Consider the following 26,977-nt stretch of genomic DNA (forward strand, 5'->3'; position numbering starts at 1 on the left):
TTGTGATTACTAAGGGGTTCATTCGGTGGTGGGTTAGGGAGCATACTAAAATGGAAGATGGAGTGTGACTGATAGGAATAACAGGCTGCGCTTTTCGTCGTTTAGCCACCGAGGTAATTTTTTGTATAGTTTCGGCAGTCCCCTAATAATAGACGTGCATGGGAATGATTAAAATGAGTGTTTTGGAGGCATTAGCAGCTTCAGTTGTTTCACATCAGTCCGGAAGTCATTTCATTCCACTGTGGGAAGGAGATAATTTAACGGCGAGAATTTTGTCTTTTCATTCATTAATTAAATACCATCGAAAAAGACGGTCGTGTGAAACCCAGCTCGCGCTATTCGTCCACGAGACTCAGAGGGCCATAGGTAAATGCCGTGTTTCTTGACTTCCGCAAGGCCTTTGACACAGTTCCCCACAGTCGTTTAATGAACAAAGTAAGAGCATACGGACTATCAGAGCAATAGTGTGATTGGACTGAGGAGTTCCTAGATAACAGAACGCAGCATGTCATTCTCAATGGAGAGAAGACTTCCGAAGTAAGAGTGATTTCAGATGTGCCGCAGGGGAGTGTCATAGGACCGTTACTATTCACAATATACATAAATGACCTTGTGGATTACATCGGAAGTTCACTGAGGCTTTTCGCAGATGATGCTGTAGTGTATCGAGAGGTTGTGACAATGGAAAATTGTACTGAAATGCAGGAGGATCTGCAGCGAATTGACGCATGGTGCAGGGAATGGCAACTGAATCTCAATGTAGACAAGTGTAATGTGCTGCGAATACATAGAAAGATAGATCCCTTATCATTTAGCTACAAAATAGCAGGTCAGCAACTGGAAGCAGTTAATTCCATAAATTATCTGGGAGTACGCATTAGGAGTGATTTAAAATGGAATGATCATATAAAGTTGATCGTCGGTAAAGCAGATGCCAGACTGAGATTAATTAGAAGAATCCTAAGGAAATGCAATCCGAAAACAAAGGAAGTAGGTTACAGTACGCTTGTTCGCCCACTGCTTCAATACTGCTCAACAGTGTGGGATCCGTACCAGACAGGGTTGATAGAAGAGATAGAGAAGATCCAACGGAGAGCAGCGCGCTTCATTACAGGATCATTTAGTAATCGCGAAAGCGTTACGGAGATGTTAGATAAACTCCAGTGGAAGACTCTGCAGGAGAGACGCTCAGTAGCTCGGTACGGACTTTTGTTAAAGTTTCTAGAACATACCTTCACCGAAGAGTCAAGCAGTATATTGCTCCCTCCTACGTATATCTCGCGAAGAGACCATGAGGATAAAATCAGAGAGATTAGAGCCCACACAGAAGCATACCGACAATCCTTCTTTCCACGAACAATACGAGACTGAAATAGAAGGGAGAACCGATAGAGGTACTCTGGGTACCCTCAGCCACACACCGTCAGGTGGCTTGCGGAGTATGGATGTAGATAAGATTTCACACTCATTTGAACAGTTTTTGGAAGGCCAGTAAGACTAGGCGTTTAATTCATTGTGGCTTCGACAACTTCCGGTACTGATTTGTCGACATTAGGTGTCATGGATGCAGTTAAAGGCGATGGTGGTGTCTTTTTCCCTACGTGATGTGAACTGTGTTACGGAAGTAGACCAACGGCGTTTCGTGAGTGCTGCGGAGTGGGAATAGAAGCACAATCAGACTCCATAATTAACTACATGGCCTAATTTATGGTCACGCTGAGCATGCCTTGAAAGCAGAAGTTTGGACGACAATAACAATGGGGCAATAGTTGCAACATTACCTGAAACAGGCGGATGCGTAAAGAATTTCGACTCGCTATCTTCAAATTCAAGATGACCGAATCGGCAGCCATTGCGACTACGGAACACTGGAACCCAACCACGAGGTAAAACGCAACCAAACTGGTGTGACATTTTTTATGGAAAGCAAGCTGTGATATACTCAAATTGTGTAGTAACTGTTCTCTGTTTAAACACAGACAGTGTTTCTTTTGTAATAAATCGATAATGGTGTGTGATTTCGTAATTAATACGACAACATTCCACATTATTTAAAAATAATTTAGTGTCGCAATCAGGGGCCAAACTGATACTAATTAACTCTCAGTATTATTGCGGGCTACACCACCAAAGCCCATCACGAACTTAATGTTTTCACTCTTGCGTTTAATAGAATTTTTCTAATAATTTTTATAAAAGAAGCCACACCCACTACATCTTATTTAGTGCAAATTACAAAATCGTCAGGTTGAAATTTTTAGCGAAGTAAATATTTCTATAGTTGCTGCCCGCCATTATACGTCGTGCACCCTAGAGTAACAAAACCTGTGACACTTATCATTGTCTGACTGTGAGAGCTGCGCAAGCACAGTATTCAGACTTGAAATTGGTGGACCTATGTTTTCCTGTATTATTTTTATTTCACGCAACTTGTTATGTTTATATAGTCAGCGTTCTCTCTTTGTGAGTACACAAAATCATTATCAATCACTGCTTGTGTTATACATTCTTGGGTTACTAAATATATCAAATAAAAATGTCCTAACTTTTTGTTCCTTTTTTGCATGGGTGACGAACAGTTATGGCTCTTTAAGTAAGAATATAGGGCCGCTATACAAGTCACCCAACAAATTATCAGATGAATTTTTTTTGTTTCCTTGCGCCACTCCATCCATTCCAGCTAATGTGCAGATGTGACATTGATGGGAAACTTACCCGAGAGAAGCACTGAATATCCCTGCGACGAAGAAGCCGGCCACGCCCTTGAGATGTGCCATGTGCTGCATCACGTAGTACGGCAACAGCTGGTCGCTGGCGGAGATGGCCTGCGTCGGAAGAGGGGTCCGTCAGTGATAAACGTAAAAAAATATAATTAAAAAATAAATGTATTTAAGTCCGTCAGCACGGAATAGTAGAGCTACAGATACTGGGGACAAAGAGATAGACAAGCCATGTTTCACTCTGCCGTGAAATGTTTGCACGGAGCCACTGGCAGCGGTGCATGCAATATCGCTGACAGAGCTCACGTGTCAGGGAGAATATGATTCGTCAGGGAACAGCATCATCAGCACAACGCTTCTGTGGGCACTGCACCGCAAAGGACTGCTGTGAGCTCAGAAGTCCATGTACGTTTATCCCAGCATCAGATGACGTCAACAGAATGTGGGATGTTTGACCTTGCCCAAAATGGTCTGCAACAAGACAGCTGAGATCAACACAGAGCCATGGTCTAACTGGGTATCTATGCAATGGAAGAATATCCAGACATATCTTCACAGCTAAAGGTTCAGAGATAATGGAACGTAATGGTCGAAGATTCCATGATTCAGTGGAAGGTGGGGATCTGTTTTATTTTCATGGGCATTAACGGTCAGCTTCACACTACCACCAGCATTACTGAAAGAGAACAGAGACGATTTCTCTCGGCCATGCATGGAAGGCGAGTTGAAAAGTACATCATCTCTGAGACTTTGAGTTATACAATAGCGCTGGGGAGGAATGGACCAATACTTCTTAATAGCTTCAGGACGAGTGTTCCAGATATATACATATCGTGCACTTCTGTCTGTGGTTGGGTTGCTTCTAAATTTCTTAGCACGCATGAAGTACTAACAGTTATTGTGATCAGATAAAAATTGTCTCCAAGTGTGGCTAGCTGAACTTTGTTGTCCAGCGTTATTCAGTGGTGGTAATTACTGTCATCGTGCAGATACAGTCGGCATCTTCTCGAGACCCTCACATGATCTTTGGTGAATCAATATTCTTGTAGAGGTCAACACCGACACAGCATGCTGTTTCTGTTAACCCGTCTACAGAGGCTCGCTTAGAATTGCACTGACCTTAGGTAGCACAGTCTCTTGTACGCTCTCATGTGCTTATTAAGCTGGAAGCAGGAGAAAGCCTGTAGACTATATTCCGGATTCAGATGAGACTCACCTCAGTTTTGATGGGATCGCATCCGTGGTAGTCAGCATAGATGACCATACCAGTGTAGAAGTTGGCCGTGAAGATGATGGCCAAGGCGGCACAGCTCACCCACAAAGCCCTGAAGAAACAAAGAGCCAAGAGTAACATTCACAGCAATAGTTCGTTAAATCTCTTGCGTCATAGTGTTAGGTAGTTGTTTATTTGTTTCTACGTCTTGGAATCGATGACACAGTATCATAGAAACAGTCATTATAGGTACAGAATTGAGTGACGCAACTTTGAGCTATAAAAATACGTAAATAACACAATAATAATAATACTGGTAGTAGTAATAATACTAATAATACGTGGGGGGCGTTCAAAAAGTAATTCAACACTTTTTTCTGAAAACGAGTTGGTTTTATTCAGGATTCCAATACGCCATATTATTCCCCACTCTTTGGGCTACAAAATCATATACAGGGTGTTTCAAAAAGGACTTTACAACTTTAAAATTCATATAAATTTATTAAAAAAATATAGAGCTGGATTTAGTGTTATTTTGTAGGAAAACCCATGAAGTTTTTTTTTAATCTAAGGATGTTGTATTGGCTTCCGTTGATTATCCTGCATACATCCCATCGAAAGTCGATTTCTTCCCAAACTCCCTGTAGGATTGCAGGCAAACTTGCTCAGTGACGGCGTAAATTTTTGCTCTAAGTTCAGGTAGAGAAGGCGGCACAGGAGATACAAACACGATATCGTGATAAATCCCCATTAAAACAAAATCGAGTGGTGTCAGGTCTGGGGAACGTGGGGGCTAAGCATTAGGCGTATCAAGGCCAATCCATTGACTTGGAAAGCGGTCACTAAGAAAATCCCGGACGTCAGCTAAGTAGTGGGGTGGTGCACCATCTTGCATGAAGTAAACATTTCGTTCTTAGTCATCTTCAACGATCTGTGGTATCAAAAATTGTTGTAACATATCCTAATACATTATCCCGTTGATGGTTCCCTCGCGGAAAAGAAAGGGGCTATACACTTTATTTTTGTTCAATGCCCAAAAATCGCTCAGTTTAGGGCTATCACTAACATGTTGAAATGTTTGATATGGATTTCACTGCCCCAAATTCCACAGTTATGTGTGCTAACCTTGCCACTTAAGTGAAAAGTCGACTCGTCAGAAAAGATGATTTTGTCCAAGAAATGTTCATCCTCGTACAATCTGTTTAACATATCCGGACAGAAGTTATTGCGAGCAATTTTCAGTGTCTTTTATTGCTTGTACGATCGTCAATCTGTGCGGTTTCCAATACAAACGGCTTCTCGACACAGGCCAAACAGTCGCGTGTAAGATTTGAAGTTCGCGAGATGCACGCCGGGACGATTTCGTGGGACTGTTGACAAAACGTTGTCTCACTCCCTCAACGACGTCGTCAGATGTGCTTGGACGACCTGATGATTGCCCATGTCTTACCGAGAATCCTGTTTCTACAAAACATTTTTGCCACTCATAAATTGTAGGCCTACTAGGAGGACAATTAGCATACTTGGTACGGAAATTACGCTGAGCTGCTGTCTCCGAATTCGATTCTTCAAATCAAAACACACAGCTAGCACGCTAGGATCCAGTGAAGGCAACCATCTTTTACGCAACTGCCGCTAGCGCTCCTTACGGTGCGATTCGGCACTAGCGAACTACTCGAGACAAAACTTGATGTATTTCCCTACAAATCGACACTACAATCACCTCTGTGGGTACTATGAATTAATTTATATGAATTTTCAAAGTTGTAAAGTCATTTTTGAAACACCCTATATTTCAACATAATCTCCGTTCAATGCGCCAGTCTTACACCAACTTACTGGAAGGGCCTACATGCCCGCATGGTACCACTCTACTGGTCGACGTCAGAGCCAATGTCTTGCTCCATCAGTAACCTCCCAATTATCCACATACTGCATCCCGTGGAATGCATCCTTCACTGGACCGGACAGACGGAAGTCGGAAGGTGCGAAATCCGTGGTGTAGGGTGGATGAGGAAGATCCGTCCAATGGAGTTTTGTGAGGAGCGCATACTTGTGTGAGGCCTTATGTTGTCATGGAGAACAGGAACTTAGGTTGCATTTTTATGCCAGCGAACACGCTGAAGTCCAGCATTGCAGGAGTCGCAGATGAGTGCGGCCGGCCGCCGCTTGTTTGCACGCTCTCATTGCCATGATGACAGACCCTTCGCTCAACGGCTAACCGTGCTTTTGTTCACTGTCAGGTCTCCATAGACATATGGACATTCTGCAAGCGCCTATGAAAATCTGCGATGCTCTGGTTTTTCACCAAAAGAAACCCAATCCCAGCTCTCTGATTGGAACCCACCTCCGTTACAGACGACATTTTGAAGGCTACGTATAGAGCCGTCAGCTAATGTGTGTGAAAACTGCTAAGGTCATCAGTCGCTAAGCTTACAGACTACTTAACCTAAATTATTCTAAGGACAAACACACACACCCGTGCCCGAGGGAGGACTCGAACCTCAGCCGGGATCAGCCGCACAGCCCGTGACTGCAGCGCCTGAGACCGCTCGGCTAATCCCGCGGGGCAGCCGTCAGCTAGCGGAACTTCATGAAACTACAGGGGCTGAAGCCGGAATATTCCACGATGTCCCCTATCAAATTGCGCATTTTTTTTCAACTGAAACTGGTCGAGAAAAAAGTGATGCATGACTTCCTGAATGCTCCTCGTAATATTAATACTTATAACAATTAATGTGTGTATGTGTGTGTTATACATCTGCTCCTAAACCACTAGACAGATCTCAACCAGACCTGGTACACATATCTGTTAGGGTTGGTCAAGAATTTATGTCGGCGTAAGAACCATCTACTTATTATACTTCAGGAAGTATGACGTCATAAACAATGAGATACGTAAAAAACTGTTGCATTATGCATGACGTTTAAATTTATTACTTCTTTGCTACTAACTCTATTCATCGTAACTCCTGGACGTGTAGCTACAAGTATTGTGTATAATCAAGTTCTGAGTCAAATAAACATTACAGGGAATTTGTATTTTGCATACATTGTTTCTTAATGTACGAGGGTAAGTCAATTACTACCCGCAATTTTGTTAAATTTTTTTTATTTTGGTAGCCTGTCGTTTCACGTTGATGACGAATGCTTTGTTTACTTGTTGTTAAATCTTTGCAAATTTCAAGCTGCTAGGTTAGTTTCGTTATCGCTGCCGTGCTGTTAATCATGGCTACTCCGCTGTCTATTTGCACCAAAGAAGAGCAATGTTCAGTGATCCGTTTCTTGTGGTCGGAAGGCGTATCAGGGGCCGAAATTCATCGAAGACTTTCTTTACCGTACGGGAACAGTGTTTTGCCACAACGGAGTGTCTACGAATGGATTGAAAAATTCCGAATTGGGCGCACAAGTATTACGCACTGTGAAGGAGCCGGACGACCGTTTACCGTCACAAATGAAGATATCATTGAGCGTTCACATGAAATGATTCTCTTAGACAGACTATTAACTATTGACGAAGTGGCACATCGTCTGCAAATTAGTCACGGTTCTGCCTACGAAACCATCCACAACAGACTTGGGTTTCATAAAGTTTGTGCAAGATGGGTTCCAAAACAACTCACACAGTTAAGTAAACAAACGCGTTTGGACATCTGCAAAAAACATTCGGATCGCTATGGCAACGAAGGGGACAACTTCTTAGACGGGATCGTTACTGGTGACGAAATATGGATCCATCATTACGCGTCGGAGAGTAAACGGCAGAGTTTGGAATGGAAACATCCAAATTCGCCATGCAAGAAGTCCAGGATCCAACCGTCTGCAAGAAAACTGATGCTTACGGTTTTCTGGGACACACAAGGTCCAGTACTGGAACATTATGGAGAAAGGGGCACAACAATAAACAGTGTATGTTACAGTGAGATGCTTAGCCTGCAATTCGAAGCAAACTCAGAGGATTGCTATCAAAATGTGTTGTGTTGTTACACGACAAAGCCCGTCCGCATACTGCTGCCCACACGGCTGAAACGCTCCAGAAACTCAAATGTGAAGTACTGGATCGTCCTCCATATAGTCCCGATCTGGCCCCTTCTGACTATCGCTTGTTTGGTCCACTCAAACAGGCATTAAGGGGCCGTCGATTTGCCTCGGACGAAGCAGTGAAAGAAGTAGTGCATTCCTCGCTCGCATCTCAACCGATAATATTCTTTTCTGAGGGCATCAGGAAGCTTGTACAAGGTGCGACCAAGTGATTATGTCGAAAAATGATGTTCTTGGAAGTTTCCTATTTGATTACAATAAAATTTTATGACTTCTTTGCGGATAATAATTGGCTTACCCTCGTATATACTGGACTTACACATTTGTACCTTATGCATATTTGTTTTTACGACTGTTCCATAATTTCAAAGGGATTATCACGAATACATGGAAATTAAATTTTTTCGATATTATGCTACAAACACAGTTCATTTTTTTGTTTTCGTTGCTAATAGGAAATTGGAAAAATGAATACCCGGCAATGCTGGGTTTGTGAGCTAGTAATAATAATAAGTACAGAACTTAAGAATTTACTCCCTCTTTTCATATGCAGTGTTTCATGTGTTTTGCAAGCGCAGCGTTTGTATTGCTCATGGGGCAGTACCAGGGAGGCAGAGGCAGGCAGGTTCCCGCTGTCACACGCGCTTTGGCCCATTCTTGAGACTGTGGCAAGTGGCGCACCTGTTATAACCCAACTCTACGTATTAAGAGGGGCTTTGGAAAGAAGTGCGAGAAAATCGCCGGGTTATTTCGTACTTCAGACTAGAGTGTCAGCAGCTCTTGCTCACAAAGCTATCCACAAACTCAAACTGAAATCTTTCAAAGTAGTGCATCCCTAAGTAAACACTGCCGTAAGCACCTGTGTGGACGTCATATGTCACGTGATGCAATGAAAGACCTGTTGTGGACCAGGCCATATTTCGTGTAAAACAAGTTAACTGACGCTGGGAACCTATGCAAACCGATTAGACTGGGAAACCGACTAGAGTGATTTTTGTTATCTATGGGAAAACTAACAAACTGAAACTCTGGCGGAGGGGGTGGGGGTTGAGAAAGAGATTCGAAGATAAATTGCGCCAGTTACAACTTGCACCATTGATTTTTGTTATCTATGGGAAAACTAACAAACTGAAACTCTGGCGGAGGGGGTGGGGGTTGAGAAAGAGATTCGAAGATAAATTGCGCCAGTTACAACTTGCACCATTGATGTCTGCTGTAATAACGTACTGTTTCTGACCAGTGGCAGAGAAACGATGAATAGTGGCGTCCCAGAAAGTGCACAAATTGGAAAACTGAATAATTAAGAGGCTTTACACACAAAAGAAGAGAGATCGTAATGAAATGACGTGCCTGACATGACTCATCCGTAATCTTCACAGTCATCTAACAAGACTATATGCATCATCAGCCACTAGCAGTTCCTTGCGTGTTGTCATGCTCTGTGGACTTACAAATAGTGGAGAGACAGAGCGATGGGTGATCTTCGGCCTGACGGCTTTACGACATCATGGCTGATTCCAGCGACGTGTCAGACAGTTTTCAGCAGGAGAGTGGTGCTCCTCAGGGGAATGTTTTAAGTGTCACCCTCTTTGCCGCAGCCGGTAACGCCATAACGTCTACGGTAAGGCGTCCTGTCCAGTGCTTCTTACTTGTGGAAGATTTTTCAGTTTTCTGTCCCTCCTCCACCGCTGCAGCAGCTCGTCAATTGCAACTTACAATGAGGAGGTTGGAGAAGTGGGCTCCAAAGACGTGTTTTAACTTTTGCTGCAGTTAAGTGTGTGTGTGTGTTTTAATTTTAATCGTATCTGTCTTATTTTTAATATACGTCACTTGCATATGAGCGACATCGTTCTTTATTTGAAAGACTCGGGGCGGTTTTTGAGCCTGATTACTGATTCCAAACTGTCGTGGTTACCATACCTGAAGGACCTGAAGATGAGGATCGAGAAAGCACTGGACATAGAAAGTGCCATTGGTGTTGGGGAGTGGACAGCGCACGTCTGCTCCAGTTGTATAGACCAACCATGAGATCGCGGCTGGACCATGGGTGCACGGTATACGGATCAGCGAGACCTTCTTACTTGAAGATCATTGATGGTATCTACGCTGGTGGTTACAGGACCAGGCCCATACCCAGTGTTTGTGCTGCGGCCGGCCGTGGTGGCTTCAGTCTGGAACCGCGCGGCCGCTACGGTCGCAGGTTCGAATCCTGCCTCGGGCATAGATACGTGCGATGTCCTTAGGTTAGTTAGGTTTAAGTAGTTCTAAGTTCTAGGGGACTGATGACCTCAGATGTTAAGTCCCATAGTACTCAGTGCCATTAGCACCATTTTTTTTTGTTCTGCGGCTGGGGAACTGTCACTCACCATCCGGCGGTAAACCCTCACGGTACAAGTCCTCGCTGCTTCCAGTTCAGCAGCATACCGTACTGTTGTCCATCCAGCTATGGGCCGCCTTTCCTCCAGTCGGTCACGAGGAAAAAACCGTTTGGGATCCGCTTGCAGTGTGTGTGCTGGACTCACTTGGTGGGGGACGAGTTCAGCTGCAACCCAAGTTGCTGCAGAGGCGCACTGTACATTTAGACAGCGGACGCTGCACTCCTGCATCTATGCCCAATACAATATTTTATGATATTTTAAATGAACGCTACAGCTGTACAGCTGTACTCACGGAGATTCTACACAGGAGGGGACTACGTTGGTTGCTCTGCTTTCGCTGATCAGGTCCTCGAGATCCGATTCCATCAGCAATTCAGCATTTTTGATATCGAATTGTATGGGATCCTGAGTGAACTGCAGCAGATGAGATGTGTGGCGACTGCCTAGTTTCTCGTCTTTTCTGACTCAATGAGTGCACTAAACTCTCTATGACATTTGTAGCCAGCAGGTAAAGTAGTCCAGGATATCCTGGAGCCTTCCCCACCCACATAGGCTGGAGAAGGAGGTGTCTTTCTGCTGGGTACCACGGCACATGTGTCTTAAGGGAAACGAACTGGCGGATGTAAAAGCTAAGACGGCGTGTTGTGATAATCCCTCCCTCCAAGCTAAGGCCTAACTGTTCAGGTGCAGCATTATCGGTAGACGGGAAGATGAGTGGCTGGAAGTGACAGAGAAGAAGTTGCACCTAGTGAAGTCCACAACACAAGTGACTCCTTCCAGCCACGCAGACTCAATGAGCCGCTTCTGGCCCGAGTTTTAGTTACTGTAATCGTAAATTCAGCAGATTGTAGCGCAGTCGTTAGGCATTTGTACAGGTTAGTTGATACATTCTTTGCGTGTTTCGCTTGCGTTATCTAGGCACGGACTCGTGTTTCAGTAACTGTTGTTCAACATCGATTAGAATGGACAGGGACTGCGATTGCTGTGTTCGGATGAGGGCTGACTTGGCATCCCTTCGCTCACAGCTGCAATCGGCGCTGACTTCGGTCGCGCAGCTTGAGGCTGTTGCCAATGGGCACCACTGTGGGGAGCCGGACTTGGGTATCACGGGGATGTCAACCTCGTCCCGTCTGTCCCCAGATCGGTCTGCTGCTGTGGTTGCCCCGGTTGCTGCCCACAGTGGGGCTGAGCCCTCGCCTGTGGTTGATTGAGAGGTCGTTCCAAGGCGTGGCAGGCAGCGAAAGGCGTCCCCGGAGGCTGATCAGAAAGCCTCCCCGGTGCGTCTGACAAACCGGTTTCAGGCACTGTCTCTGGCTGAGCCAGATGCAGCTGCCTCCCCTGTTTCAGAGGATCATTCTCAGCCTTCAAGGTCCGGGCAATCGCAGAGGGTGGGCTTACTGGTAGTTGGGAGCTCCAATGTTAGGCGCGTAATGGGGCCCCTTAGGGATACGGCGGCTAAGGAGGGGAAGAAATCCAGTGTGCACTCCGTGTGCATTCCGGGAGGAGTCATTCCTGATGTGGAAAGGGTGCAGCCAGCTGCAGGTGGTGGCACATGTCGGCACTAATGACGTGTGTCGCTTTGGATCTGAGGAAATTCTCTCTGGATTCCAGCGGCTATCTGATTTGGTGAAGGCTGCCGGTCTTGCTTACGAGATGAAGGCAGAGCTCACCATCTGCAGCATCGTTGACAGAACCGACTGCGAACCTTTGGTGCAGAGCCGGGTGGAGGGTATGAATCAGAGGCTCAGACGGTTTTGCGACCGTATTGGCTGCAGATTCCTTGACTTGCGCCATAGGGTGGTGGGGTTTCGGGTTCCGCTGAATAGGTCAGGAGTTCACTACACTCAGCTGGCGGCTACACGGGTAGCGGAGGCTGTGTGGCGTGGACTGGGCGGTTTTTTAGGTTAGAAGGCCTCGGGAAAGTACGGAGTGGGCTGCAATGTCAAAGGGTGCATGGCAAATACAGGACGTGCTTGGATCAAGGAACAGTCGGAATTATAGTTGTAAATTGTTGCAGTTGCGCTGGAAAAGTCCCTGAGCTTCAAGCGCTAATAGAAAGCACAGAAGCTGATATCGTTATAGGTACAGAAAGCTGGCTAAAGCCTGAAATAAGTTCTGCAGAAATTTTTACGAAGTCTCAGACGGTGTTCAGGAAAGATAGATTAGGCAGAATTGGTGGTGGAGTGTTTGTGTCTGTCAGTAGTGGTTTATCTTGTAGTGAAGTCGAAGTAGATACTCCGTGCGAATTGGTGTGGGTGGAGGTTATACTTAACAGCCGAATTAAGTTAATAATTGGCTCCTTCTACAGACCCCCAGACTCCGATGATACAGTTGCGGAACAGTTCAGAGAAAGTTTGAGTCTCGTAACAAATAAATACCCCACTCATACGATTATAGTTGGTGGGGACTTCAACCTACCCTCGGTATGTTGGCAAAAATACTTGTTCAAAACCGGTGGTAGGCAGAAAACGTCTTCCGAGATTGTCCTAAATGCTTTCTCCGAAAATTATTTCGAGCAGTTAGTCCACGAACCCACGCGAATTGTAGATGGTTGCGAAAACACACTTGACCTCTTAGCCACAAACAATCCAGAGCTGATAGAGAGCATCATGACTGATACAGGGATTAGTGATCACAAGGTCATTGTAGCTAGGCTGAATACCATTTCTTCCAAATCCATCAGAAACAAACGCAAAATAATTTTATTTAAAAAAGCGGATAAAGTGCCACTAGAAGCCTTCCTAAAAGACAATTTCCATTCCTTCCGGACTGACTATGCGAATGTAGACGAGATGTGGCTCAAATTCAAAGATATAGTAACAACAGCAATTGAGATAGTCATACCTCATAAATTGGTAAGAGATGGAACGGATCCCCCGTGGTACACAAAAAAGGTCCGAACGCTGTTGCAGAGGCAACGGAAAAAGCATGCGAAGTTCAGAAGAACGCGAAATCCCGAAGATGGGCTAAAATTTACAGACGCGCGAAATTTGGCACGTACTTCGATGCGAGATGCCTTTAATAGGTTCCACAACGAAACATTCTCTCGAAATTTGGTAGAAAATCCGAAGAAATTCTGGTCGTATGTAAAGTACACAAGCGGCAAGACGCAGTCAATACCTTCGCTGCGCAGTGCCGATGGTACTGTTATCGACGACTGTGCCGCTAAAGCGGAGTTATTGAACGCAGTTTTCCGAAATTCCTTCACCAGGGAAGACGAATGGAATATTCCAGAATTTGAAACACGGAATCTGCTAGCATGAGTCTCTTAGAGGTAGATACCTCAGGGGATGCGAAGCAACTCAAATTGCTTGATACGGGCAAGTCTTCAGGTCCAGATTGCATACCGATTAGGTTCCTTTCAGATTACGCTGATACTATAGCTCCCTACTTAGCACTCATATACAACCGCTCGCTCACCGATAGATCTGTACCTACAGATTGGAAAATTGCGCAGGTCGCACCAGTGTTCAAGAAGGGTAGTAGGAGTAATCCATTTAACTACAGACCTATATCATTGACGTCGGTTTGCAGTAGGGTTTTGGAGCATATACTGTATTCAAACATTATGAATCACCTCGAAGGGAACGATCTATTGACACGTAATCAGCATGGCTTCAGAAAACATCGCTCTTGTGCAACGCAGCTAGCTCTTTATTCGCACGAAGTAATGGCCGCTATCGACAGGGGATCTCAAGTTGATTCCGTATTTCTAGATTTCCGGAAAGCTTTTGACACCGTTCCTCACAAGCGACTTCTAATCAAGCTGCGGAGATATGGGGTATCGTCTCAGTTGTGCGACTGGATTCGTGATTTCCTGTCAGGAAGGTCGCAGTTCGTAGTAATAGACGGCAAATCATCGAGTAAAACTGAAGTGTTATCAGGTGTTCCCCAGGGAAGCGTCCTGGGACCTCTACTGTTCCTGATCTATATAAATGACCTGGGTGACAATCTGAGGAGTTCTCTTAGACTGTTCGCAGATGATGCTGTAATTTAACGTCTAGTAAGGTCATCCGAAGACCAGTATAAGTTGCAAAGCGATTTAGAAAAGATTGCTGTATGGTGTGTCAGGTGGCAGTTGACGCTAAATAACGAAAAGTGTGAGATGATCCACATGAGTTCCAAAAGAAATCCGTTGGAATTCGATTACTCGATAAATAGTACAATTCTCAAGGCTGTCAATTCAACTAAGTACCTGGGTGTTAAAATTACGAACAACTTCAGTTGGAAGGACCACATAGATAATATTGTCGGGAAGGCAAGCCAAAGGTTACGTTTCATTGGCAGGACACTTAGAAGATGCAACAAGTCCACTAAAGAGACAGCTTACACTACACTCGTTCGTCCTCTGTTAGAATATTGCTGCGCGGTGTGGGATCCTTAGCAGGTGGGATTGACGGAGGACATCGAAAGGGTGCAAAAAAGGGCAGCTCGTTTTGTATTATCACGTTATAGGGAAGAGAGTGTGGCAGATATGATACACGAGTTGGGATGGAAGTCATTACAGCATAGACGTTTTTCGTCGCGGCGAGACCTTTTTACGAAATTTCAGTCACCAACTTTCTCTTCCGAATACGAAAATATTTTGTTGAGCCCAACCTACATAGGTAGGAATGATCATCAAAATAAAATAAGAGAAATCAGAGCTCGAACAGAAAGGTTTAGGTGTTCGTTTTTCCCGCTCGCTGTTCGGGAGTGGAATAGTAGAGAGATAGTATGATTGTGGTTCGATGAACCCTCTGCCAAGCACTTAAATGTGAATTGCAGAGTAGTCATGCATGTAGACGTGTTCGAACTGGACGCAGCCCTACGACGCATAGTTTCTTGTTCCTGTGGGAGGGCAAACCACTGTATGGTATGTACGAATTACAGTGTGTCACGTCTTTTGTTTTCCGACAAGAGAGGAGGAGCTAATTTACGGACAGACCTGCCCTCTGACTTAAAAGGAAATTAAACATATGTGGTGGTAAAATGGCTCTAAACACTATGGGACTTAACATCTGAGGTCATCAGCCCTCTAGATTTAGAACTACTTAAACTTATCTAACCTAAGAACATCACACACATCCATGCTCGAGGCAGGATTCGAACCTGCGACCGTAGCAGCAGCGCGGTAACGGACTGAAGTGCCTACAACCGGTCGGCCACAGCTGCCGGCATATGTGGTAGTATTTTAATCTTTTGTGAAATGTCCGATTTGTTCCCAAAAATTTGAGCGGGGAGTTTTTAATGTTTTATCACGGTGACTCACTCATTCATGATTTTCTCTAAGTGATCCGCCAGTCAAATTTTCCTGTTTCCTTATTTCAGTTTTCCACTTGTGTTACATGTCTTTGCATTGCCAGTTTTAGAACATCTGCCCATTTTTACGTCTTTTAAAATATGTGACGTAATTTGGTTGTACGGGTGACAGTGGGTAGGGTTGGGACCGAGTAAGTGTAATAGTGTCGGACTTACTCTTACTTGTTTCATGAAGTTTTGGACATTTTAAGCACGTTCGTGCGTAATAATTTTCATACGGTCATACGGTTCAGCGCCATAAAAGCAAACTCAAGCGCGCACACACGCACAGACACACACACACACACATACACACACACACACACACACACACACACACACACTAACGATGTGGCGGACAATGAAGGCTACCTGTTGATACCATAATGGCTTTTCACCGGTGGTGACACCGCTTTGATCTGCACGACACACATAAGTCGTGTATCACGGAACTATGCACGAGCTCTTACGGAATAATTAATATACAAGTTGATACCCCACATAGGGCAAGTTACTCTGAGTGTACCAGATAATTGTTAAGGGTAGTGTAAATAACGTTTGGAGACACTGTTAAAAAGCAATATTCCTCCCCATTATTTCATGATCTGTTAAAAGTAGAGGCCGGAAAGATGTGGATGGTGTACATTTAAGCTTCTTATTGTTATTGACTTACTTTTCTAAAGATTTACATTGCAGAAAATGAGATAAATTTTTAAACTATTTTTTCCCGGTTGTGGTAAATTTTTGTTCCCTTCAAATGAGCTAAATCAAATATACACCGATAAACCATGATTAACAGAGTGTTGATGTCCCTTTGCAGCAGAACACAGCGTAGATTCTATGTGGCGGTAGGTTTTCTAAGATATGTGGCAAGAGATGTCTATCTCTGTACAGGTCCCAAAATTCCCGTTAATTCCGCGCAGGTGGTTTGTGGGCGCGGAGCTGGCGCCCAATAGGATTTCAGATGTCTTCCATTGGGTTGAAATCAGGCGGACATGAGGTCAACTTGAGTTCATTGTCATTCTCCTGGAACCACTGTAGCACAATTCTGGCCTTGTGGCCCCAACATTTACCCTGGCTGACGATGCCATCACCGTCGAAAAGACATCAAGCACGAAGAGACCGAACTGACGTTGAAATAGTCAACAGATCTCATGGTTGACTGATTGATTTTAACAGGAGAGCTAAAGATTACGTCTAATCCGCCACCGCCCGCACCGAAACCAGATTTATTTTGCGGTATCGCTCCCTGTATATCTAATAAAGCCAACCAGTGCCCTTAAATAGTGCAAGGAGTCCCTCTACCAGTTTTTTGTTAGACAAAATTTCTTCAGGTCTAGTTGTGCCGAAGATTCTGTATCTTTTACTCTCCAATGCCATGCATTCAAAGATGAGGTGTGACGCAGTTTTTTCACCCTCATCACAGATCCTACATTTAGGTTCCTCTTCCATTATACCCATTGTGTTTAGGTGTTTTTTGAAGTTCCCATGGCCGGTCATCGGTCCAGTCTTGAGTTTGATCTCTTTCCTGTTCAATCCCAGGATTACAGAGCTTCTTTTAAAACATGGCTTGGGCATCATTACCTTACCATGTTTTTGGTTATGGACCTTGGTCCAATATCCTATGTGCTGAAACTTCCTGGCAGATTAAAACTGTGTGCCGGTCCGAGACTCGAACTCGGGACATTTGCCTTTCGCGGGCAAGTGCTCTACCAACTGAGCTACCCAAGAACGACTCACGCCCCGTCCTCACAACTTTACTTCTGCCAGTACCTCGTCTCCTACCTTCCAAATTTAACAGAAGCTCTCCTGCGAACCTTGCAGAACTAGCACTCCTGAAAGAAAGGATTTTGCGGAGACATGGCTTAGCCACAGCCTGGGGAATGTTTCCAGAATGAGATTTTCACTCTGCAGCGAAGTGTGCTCTGATATGAAACTTCCTGGCAGATAAAAACTGTCTGCCAGGCAGAGACTCGAACTCTTGTTGCGGTGGCTGCCAATGATTTCAGGACTGCCTGTCTTTCTGAATAGATGTAGATGCTACGCTCATTGTAGCACACACTCATATTCTCCTCCACACATGCCCTGATTGCAGTAATTTCGGCTTGGAATACAGAGGCCAGTTTCCCTAGAGAGATGCTGCTCTCCAGTCTTGGCTGAACCCCGTGCAGCCCTGCCCCAACGCCTTGATCTGTTTTCGACCCAACGGTGAACCAAGCGATGTCCCCCATACGGTGTCGAACTGTTTTCTCCCACTGCTCCCTACTTCCAATTATTATGTTGTAAGGCTTGTCGAAGCAGTTCGGAGTTATTGTATAGTCAGCGGTCATTTCTCCAGCCATACCTATATTTGACTCACTCAGTATGTTAGTGTGTGATTTTGGATATCCGAATGAGACCCAGTTTTGGCCAGTTTTAAGTCTGTATGCCCCAGCTGCTGCCTCCATCTTAACCCAAAGGTGAAGTGGAGGCATATCCAGCATGGCTTCCATTCCAGCGGTTGGTGTGCTGCTAATTCCGCCCGTTATGGCTAAGCAGGCCAATCTCTGCACCTTAGTAAGCTCTTTAGCAGCAACCCGCTGTTCTACCTTCTTCCACCACACTACGGCCCCATAGGAAATCCTAGGTCTAACCACTATGGTGTATATCCAGTGCATACCCCTGGGGCGTCCTTTCGGTTACTACCACAGGTCACGTGGAATGCCAAGTGGATGCCCCTCATAACATGCTACTGAAACTACCGGCCTGTGTTCGTGGCGTGGTGCATGTTTCGAGCAGCCGTAAGCCTGGAGAATGGCATAGCCGGACACGGCCATCCATCTGATGTGACCAAAAGCATGATTCTGCCGACGAAGCGATACTTTCTATTGAAGCACAGTTCAGTCTCGGTGATCCCTTGCCCATTGAAATCGTAACTATGTCGTTGGGACACCATAGCAATCGTATGAGTGTCTGTTGCACAGTGTGTACTGATCTGTATGCCCCAAAGCAATTGTGGCTGTACCAGCACTGTAGTCGGTCATTGGATGTGCCCCTATCGCTGCCTGTCGGTGTGGGCAAGCCTCTGCGTTCTAAGCTCTGTGAAGAGGCGCGGGCTTCCGAAACCTTGTCGTCCGTTCGTGGTTTCGCCGTACATCAATCATTGCCGTAGGTGTTCACTACAGCTGCTTGCGAACAACCAGCAATTTTCTCTGTTTCCACGTTGGTCGTAACCAGGGGCCGGGCCGTAACAGCAAGAATGAGTCCCCACTGGTCTCGCTCGATCGCTCAGCTCAGCAGACAAACCACGTTCTGCACCTGTTAACTCACAGCTGGGCATGTACATACTAGCGAATGTTGCATCTTCAACTGGTATCTGATAATATGAAGTCTTACTGATTGTTGTGGCTGTGGTCTTCAGTCCTGAGACTGGTTTGATGCAGCTCTCCATGCTACTCTATCCTGTGCAAGATTCTCCATCTCCTCGTACCTACTGCAACATACATCCTTCTGAATCTGTTTAGTGTACTCATCTCTTGGTCTCCCTCTACGATTTTTATCCTCCGTGCTGCCCTCCAATACTAAATTGGTGATCCCTTGATGCCTCAGAACCTGTCCTACCAACCGATCCCTTCTTCTAGTCAAGTTGTGCCACAGATTTCTCTTATCCCCCAATTCTATTCAATACCTCAATTGAACAGGATTGCGGAGAAGAGAAGTTTGTGGCACAACTTGACCAGAAGAAGGGATCGGTTGGTAGGACAGGTTCTGAGGCATCAAGGGATCACCAATTTAGTATTGGAGGGCAGCATGGAGAGTAAAAATCGTAGAGAGAGACCAAGAGATGACTACACTAAGCAGATTCAGAAGGATGTAGGTTGCAGTAGGTACTGGGAGATGAAGAAGCTTGCACAAGATAGAGTAGCATGGAGAGCTGCATCAAACCAGTCTCAGGACTGAAGACCACAACAACAACAACCTCCTCATTAGTTATGTGATCTACCCACCTAATCTTCAGCATTTTCTGTAGCACCACATTTTGAAAGCTTCTATTCTCTTTTTGTCTAAACTATTTATTGTCCACGTTTCGCTTCCATACATGGCTACACTTCATACAAATACTTTCAGAAAAGACTTCCTGACACTTAAATCTATACTCAATGTTAACAAATTTCTCTTCTTCAGAAACGCTTTCCTTGCCATTGCCAGTCTACATTTTATATCCCCTCTACTTCGACCATCATCAGTTATTTTTCTCCCCAAATAGCAAAACTCATTTACTACTTTAAGCGTCTCATTTCGTAATTCTTACTGATTAACAGCACTACAACAAAATTTAATTTAAGATCAATGCTCGACATTAATGGTATAACGACTTGTTTATAGCATTTAGTCTCTTGTGCTTAACACTCTTCATTTCATACAAGAAATGGCGCTTTACGCAACTGATAATCACTTTGGCACGATTTTAATTTTATTGTACCCTTGCACAAGCCATGACAATACCCTAGCACAGCCGTGACAAATTATTAGTACGCCTATGGACTTCGATCATTGTAGGACTAATAACAATACGACTCCGTAATAGTTTGTACTACACACGTAGTAACTAGTTAACAGGTGCAGAAACGCAGTTTGTCTGTTGAGTTGAGCGAGCTAGCGAGATCATGCCTATCTTCGTGACCGGGGCGTGTCTTTCTCGTAGGCCTCGATTCTTCCATTACCACGTCGCATGCTAGCAGTGCCACGAGCCGACATTCGATATCGCGGCGGGCAGTGGGCATAATGCTCTCGCTCTTCAGTGTACTTATTCAGATGCGGGTCTGAAAGAACAGACACTGTCGATCCATAGCTGTACGAAACATTTTTCGAAATTAATTCGCTGACTCTGAATTCCTTGACTTCAGCTATATTACGTATAGATCTACTACCAAATAGTGGCGTATAGTTAAGGCGACCGCTATCGACAAGCGGGAAATCCGGGTTCGAGACCCGGTCCGGTACAAATTTTCATATGTGACTATTTGTTAGTAGATGCTATACCTAGCACAGCATACATAGTGTTCTTCGCCTACAGTGACGCAGTAATGCTCATAACTTGTGGTAAAATAGTCATATGTCTAGAAAACGATTCAGTTAACAAATACAAACAATTTTCCGGAAATAGCAACTGAAAAAATAAAAATTATAGTTACAAGAATCAGAAACAGCTAAAATGCAGCACCACTTTACTCATCATTATCTATTAATTAGTGTTCTGCGCTGACAAAATCGTCTCCTCCTGTCCGTGGGCACTGCCCACTAGATCATATTTTATAGTTTAGCAGCTTTGCTCTTGTTATTGATTGCTGATTCCCAATTGTCAAGCAATATTGCTTTATTCCAAGCAACCTTTGCTCGTAGTTGTTCCATCAAACTTTTTTCTCATCCAATTGTCTCGTTAAAGGCGATGGTAGTATTGTGTACTTCATTCTCGAGTGTCTGATATGAAACAGATACGCTCTTGGGGGTCGTGACTAAATAACGTCCCTGAAAGAATCAAAGACTTTGTGAATTTTTCCTGCCAGGCTTTTTTAAACGGATCAGGGTTTGCTCTATAAACGGGTTGCATTAGCTCCAATCCAGCATCTGTAGGTTATAAGTTGTGAAGAGGATGCTGATCAATAGACGTTTTGTGCAAGCATGTCGTCTATAAAACTCGAGTACCAGGGGCCATTTGGTGTGCCACACCGTGGGACCTGAATCCAGGTTGCATCCAGTCTGGCTTGGCTGCTCTTAATACTTTGGTCATAGTGGTCTTACAATGAAAATGCCGTTAATTTCCGTTATTGAGGAAGAAGAAAGTAATAAGCATTGTACAAAGTTCTGAGGAAATGGCGGTATACAGAACCCGCCAATATTCGCATCAACAGAGGACAAACAACCACTTAAAAGGGTGTCAACATGTGCACATAAATGACTTGCGAAAGTACAGCCTTGTATATTACGTGGCACCAGAGACAAAACGTTTTAAGTGAGCAAAGGTGATTTTCCATCAAAAAGTTCATTGTGCATCATAATAATAAACGATTGATTAAACGTAGTTTTAGCTAAGCAAAAGTAGTAAACCGCATGCAAAATTAAGGAGCAGTTTCCATATTATAATTTGTATGTAGAATCAAGAAATCGAATTTTTTACCCATAAATGCAATTTTCCATCCCCTTTATTTCCTTGTTTTATTGGAACTGCAAATGATGAATACATTTACTTGTAGCAATGTATGTGGTTCCCTACTGAGCACTGCATCACAAGACAGTTGCTACGCTCGGAGATGACCACAATGAAGTCGATTAAATGCAGAAGCTTGTACTCACGTCCTGGCCTGCTTGATGGTGGCCACAGACATGTACTTCTGGACGGAGGCCTGGTTGGAGCAGAACATGGTGGCCCAGTAGAAGCTGCCGCCGACCACCACGGACCAGAAGCTGTGCCGCACCGTCGGGTCCGGGTTCAGGCTGCCGGCAGAGTGATGTGTTTCAGTACTGGCGGTAGGCACAGTGGAGGTAGAAGTGTACGTGAAACGCGAGATGCAGGAGAAAATGGCGGAGGTAGAGGAGAATGTGATGGAGGTGGAAGGCATGGGGAAGGAGGAAGATGTTAAACAAAAAGGAGAAGACACAGTTCGAATTTCGGTGGGGAACAGTGTTAGTCAAGAGCAGCTAAGGCGACGGGCCGCGCGCGATCAGGACTCACTTGAAGAACTCGAGGCGCTCGGTGATGGAGCTGCGCTGCCAGACGACGGAGAGTCCGCCCACGCGGTCGTTGCCCAGCGCCAGCACCACGAAGATGGAGCCCATCAGCACGGCCGCCTGGAACGTGTCCGTGATGATGACGGCGCGCATCCCGCCCTGCAACACAGAGCGCTACGTCACCGCACGGTAGCCCTGGCTCTGGAGGATCTGCTTCTAAATCTGAAATCTCGATAAGTGGATTTTGTCCGGTGCATTAGTAACCCTAGCGAGTTCTGCCTCCTGACTGCGAGACTGTTCTTCCAGTGTCGTGCAGTAATTGCCACCTCTCTCCGCTTTGTTTCAAGATCTAACCAAACTCTTCCCTGATTGGCCCGCTATCTTTTGGAGGTTCTGCTAAAGGAGGAACTTGCCCCCGCAGCTGAGCGCGTTAACAGATGCTGTGTGGTGGCGCTCTACTCAGATGCAGCGGGTTTTAGTACTACTCCGCCGGAAAGAGGAGAGATCGTCGCCTACAGTTTCTTATAAAGAGGGTCTGTGTCAAAGTCCGGGAAGAAGTTCCACACCTTTCCATAATGTCTCATGACGTGAGGGCATGTGCCACTGTTGATGGTGATCCGTTGCATGAGAGCGGTAAGCCCGGCACCTTCCTTGATGTCACTCTAGAGGAATGGATTATGTACTGCTCTCCCTTCTCTCATCATCATCCAACAACATCTCACCATACTGTACATACTTTCATCGCTGTCATCTTCACTCAACAGATGCGCTAAAAACTCAACTCTCACACAGCACGAGGAGTGGGCCATTCTGTGCCGTGGCAGGAACGCTAACCAATTAGGTGGCTGGTCCTGTCTCTTGGTGCCTCTCAACGAACGACGCCAGACGAATCCCTCTTTCTACCCCGAGGAGAAGGCTATGTTGTGGTTCCATCATTCTGTCACTTGTCAAGTGTGCACCATTGCAGCAACTCCAACACAACTCTACATTCCTACAAACCCATCACACTTATCTCGTATCATGAGTTACGCCAAATATATTTCCACTGATGTGAAAATGCGGTGGCAGTTAGCTCGTGTGCCAATTTGAAGCCTTTTGCACTGAAGCGCCAAAGAAACTGGTATAGGCATGCGTATTCAAATACAGATATATGTAAATAGGCAGAATGTGACAATGTGGTCGGCGACGCCTATATAAGACAAGTGTCTGGCGCACTTGTTAGGTCGGTTACTGCTGCTACAATGGCAGGTTATCAAGATTTAACTGAGTTTGAATGTGGTGTTATAGTCGGCGCACAAGCGAAGGGACGCAGCATCTCCGAGGTAGCGATGAAGTAAGGATTTTCCCATACGACTATTTCACGAGTATACTGTGAATATCAGAAATCTTGTAAAACATCAAATCTCCGACAACCCTACCGCCGAAAAACGATCCTGCAAGAACGAGACCAACGACGACTGAACAGAATCGTTCAACGTGACATAAGTGCAACCCTTCCGCAGATTGCCGCAAATTTCAATGCTCGGCTATCAACAAGCGTCAGCGTGCGAACCATTAAACGAAACATAATCGCTACGGGCTTTCGGAGCCGAAGACGCACTCGTGCACCCTTGATGATTGCAAGTCACAAAGCTTTACGCCTTGCCTGTACCCGTCAGCACTGACATTGAACTGTTGATCACTGGAAACATGTTGGCTGGTCGGACGAGTCTGGTTTCCATCATGGACCCATGGACCTTGCTTGTCAGCAGGGGACTGTTCAAGCTGGTGGAAGCCCTGCAATGGTGTGGGGCGTGTGCAATTGGAGTGGTATAGGACACCTGATACGTCTAGATACGACTCTGACAGGTGACACGCGCCATCCATTCATATCCACTGTGTATTTAGATGGACTTGGCGATTCTAACAGGACAATGCGACACCCCACACACCCAGAATTGCTACAGAGTGGCTCCAGGAACTCTTCTGAGTTTAAAAACTTCCGCTGGCCACCGGTCTCACCAGACATGAACATTACTGAGCATACATGGGATGCCTTGCAGCGTGTTGTTCAGAAGAGATCTCCACCCCTTCGTACTCTTACAGATTTATGTACAGCCCTGCAGGATTCATGGTGTCAATTCCATCCAATACTACTTTAGACATTAGTAGAGCACTTTCGCGAGCTCGCGGCGGCCCTACACGATATAAGGCAGGTGTACCAGTTTCTTTCGCTCTTCAGTGTATGATACCTGCCGATTTGGCAGTCAATAGCGCATCACAAAGTACCGATGTTGGATATAATAACACGAACAAAGTCTTTCAACACTGAAGAACAGCGGAGATTCTCCATCTGGTTGGACGGCCAATCGCGAGTTTCAGTAGTCCTACGAAAAACTTATTACGAGTTTTTGTTGTTATGACGACGGATTTATCCAAATCAAGTCACATTATCGAGTAATTCATTACTGAAGAGAAATACAATTACATGCTGTAAATTGAACAACATTACAAACGTGCTTCTTTTCTGACATGAATAGTTAATCTGTGCATGCATGTTGAGGTCTGTTTTCATTTCGTAGGATTATACAGTATACTTATCCGGATCTCTATTGTTTATTAACTTCCTCGCGGCTAATTCTCTGTGAAACATACATTTTCGTGTCTGAAAAATCCTCAGTTTAGAAAAATATAGTCAATAAACGTAGTGTACCGCGTCAATTTTATAGCTGTTAATATCACATAAAAAAGCACAATTATAATTGCTTTTTTAAAAATTAACTGGAACACAGTAGAAATAGGAATACATATTCAAAATTTCAAAGTATATATAACGATAAGGACTGGAATTTAAAACTGTGCGTTCTTAGGTCCAATGAAGTAGTCCATTTTTGGAGTTACTAAATTTAACAATAACTACGTGAGAACGTAAGTTTAGTTTACATACTTTCATTTAGTAACGTTACAGAGAACAAATTCTGTGATAATTCTCTCTTTAAACAAAAATATTAATTGGACAAAAAATGTGAGAATTATACTTGATCTTCTGAAGCTAACTAGACATATAGCAAGAGCTACAAAATAAATTTACTTGTTTATGAAGTTTGTCATTAGTAACTGGCCATCAATTAAAAAGCGCTGTTGATTTCATTGCGGAAAGACTCTTAGAAAAAATTCTTTGTTTCTGAGTAACAGAACACATATGACAGTTAAAACAGACAAGATTTACTTTGAAGGTATTAATAACGTTCAAGAAGTGTGTGTGACGCTGTTGATATAAAAGATGGATTTTCTGCTCAACTCAAAAGAATTTAACAACAAGCAATGAATACACGTGGATGCAAAATCGGACTGAATGCTATCCTGTTAATGTAAACCAGCATACGGATAAACTTTAATTAAAGAAACTAGCCTATCTTTGGGCAGTAATTTGTAAGAGTAACATGATGTAGTGATAATTTATGTGGTATTTGCAGACAATTCGAAATCAGCTTGGTCGTCTCTGACCAAACAGTTGGTGCGAAAGTGTAAGAAGGCAAGTAGGGTGTTGATTAGAAGAAAAAAATAAAAGATATGGAATAGTCTATAGATGATGAGAACAAACGAGGTAAGAGCTGAAGGCAAGAGGAAATAGTGGAGAAAAATGACAGGAAGGAGAGGTGGACGACGAGAAGGATAGAGGGGCAGGTTGTAGCGGAAGAATAAGAGATTGAGTATATGAGGAAGAAAATGAGAAAAGAAAAGGAGCAAACAGATTTTGTTGCACTTACAGCCTAAATACATTGATACATAGACTGACCTGAGATGAGTAGATGATGCATACTGCGTAGACACAGGTAACGGCCAGGTAGACGTTGAGTCCAGTCACTGGAACACATGGACACCGCCATGTTAGTAAGGAAGTGTGCCCAGCCAAACTTGTACAGTAACATAGCATAAAACAAAAAAAAAATATCTACTGTTGCGTTGATACCCAGCAAGCAGCAGTTTTCCATAAAATGTAAAGTTCTCGTAATTACTGCTACATGGTGTACTTTGGAACAGGATCACTTCAGAGCTACCGTATAGGCGCAACATGGGGTGCGTCAAGAACTCCTCCCAGTTCATCACAAACAACAAACCATGAACATCAAATGGGAGCTTTGAGTCTATCCTGAGGGGACCAACATTTGCAGCCTCCGAGAATGCAAGTCTCATATTACGTTGTTGTTCCTAATTCGCACTCTTAGTTCCTCCCTATTTCTACTATTTTTTATTCTCATCTTCTATCTGTCCTTCTCCCTCATCGTCCCTAACAAGTCTTTTGTTACACCTCATTACCTGACAGCTAATCCTTTTTCTTCTTCTTTTCTCCGCCGGCCACGGTGGTCTCGTGGTTCTAGGCGCGCAGTCCGGAACCGTGCGACTGCTACGGTCGCAGGTTCGAATCCTGCCTATGTGTGTGATGTCCTTAGGTTAGTTAGGTTTAAGTAGTTCTAAGTTCTAGGGGACTGATAACCACAGCAGTTGAGTCCCATAGTGTTCAGAGCCATTTGAACCATTTTCTTCTTTTCTTCGACGCTTCTGCTTCTCCTACTGTCTTTTCTTCTCTTACATCGATGCCTGCTCCCTATATCCGTCCATTTCTTCTTTCTCTCCATGCCTGTTCTCTTTCAACG

At 44.5% G+C, this 26,977-nt stretch overlaps 1 protein-coding gene across 1 annotated transcript in view; it reads right to left on the bottom strand.

Moving 5' to 3' along the window:
- Positions 1 to 26,977, bottom strand: part of LOC126335106 (sodium-coupled monocarboxylate transporter 1-like) — a 121,283-nt gene that overhangs the window by 35,347 nt on the left and 58,959 nt on the right. The window contains exons 6-10 of the mRNA XM_049998044.1: positions 26,119 to 26,186; positions 22,345 to 22,499; positions 21,966 to 22,106; positions 3,937 to 4,045; positions 2,716 to 2,825 (exon numbers count right to left, since the gene is read on the bottom strand). Of these exons, the coding sequence (XP_049854001.1) occupies positions 2,716 to 2,825; positions 3,937 to 4,045; positions 21,966 to 22,106; positions 22,345 to 22,499; positions 26,119 to 26,186 (583 nt within the window). The remainder of the gene's footprint in view (positions 1 to 2,715; positions 2,826 to 3,936; positions 4,046 to 21,965; positions 22,107 to 22,344; positions 22,500 to 26,118; positions 26,187 to 26,977) is intronic.

The sequence above is a fragment of the Schistocerca gregaria genome, chromosome 2 (assembly GCF_023897955.1).
Source record: "Schistocerca gregaria isolate iqSchGreg1 chromosome 2, iqSchGreg1.2, whole genome shotgun sequence".
In the NCBI taxonomy this organism is placed as follows: Eukaryota; Metazoa; Arthropoda; class Insecta; order Orthoptera; family Acrididae; genus Schistocerca; species Schistocerca gregaria.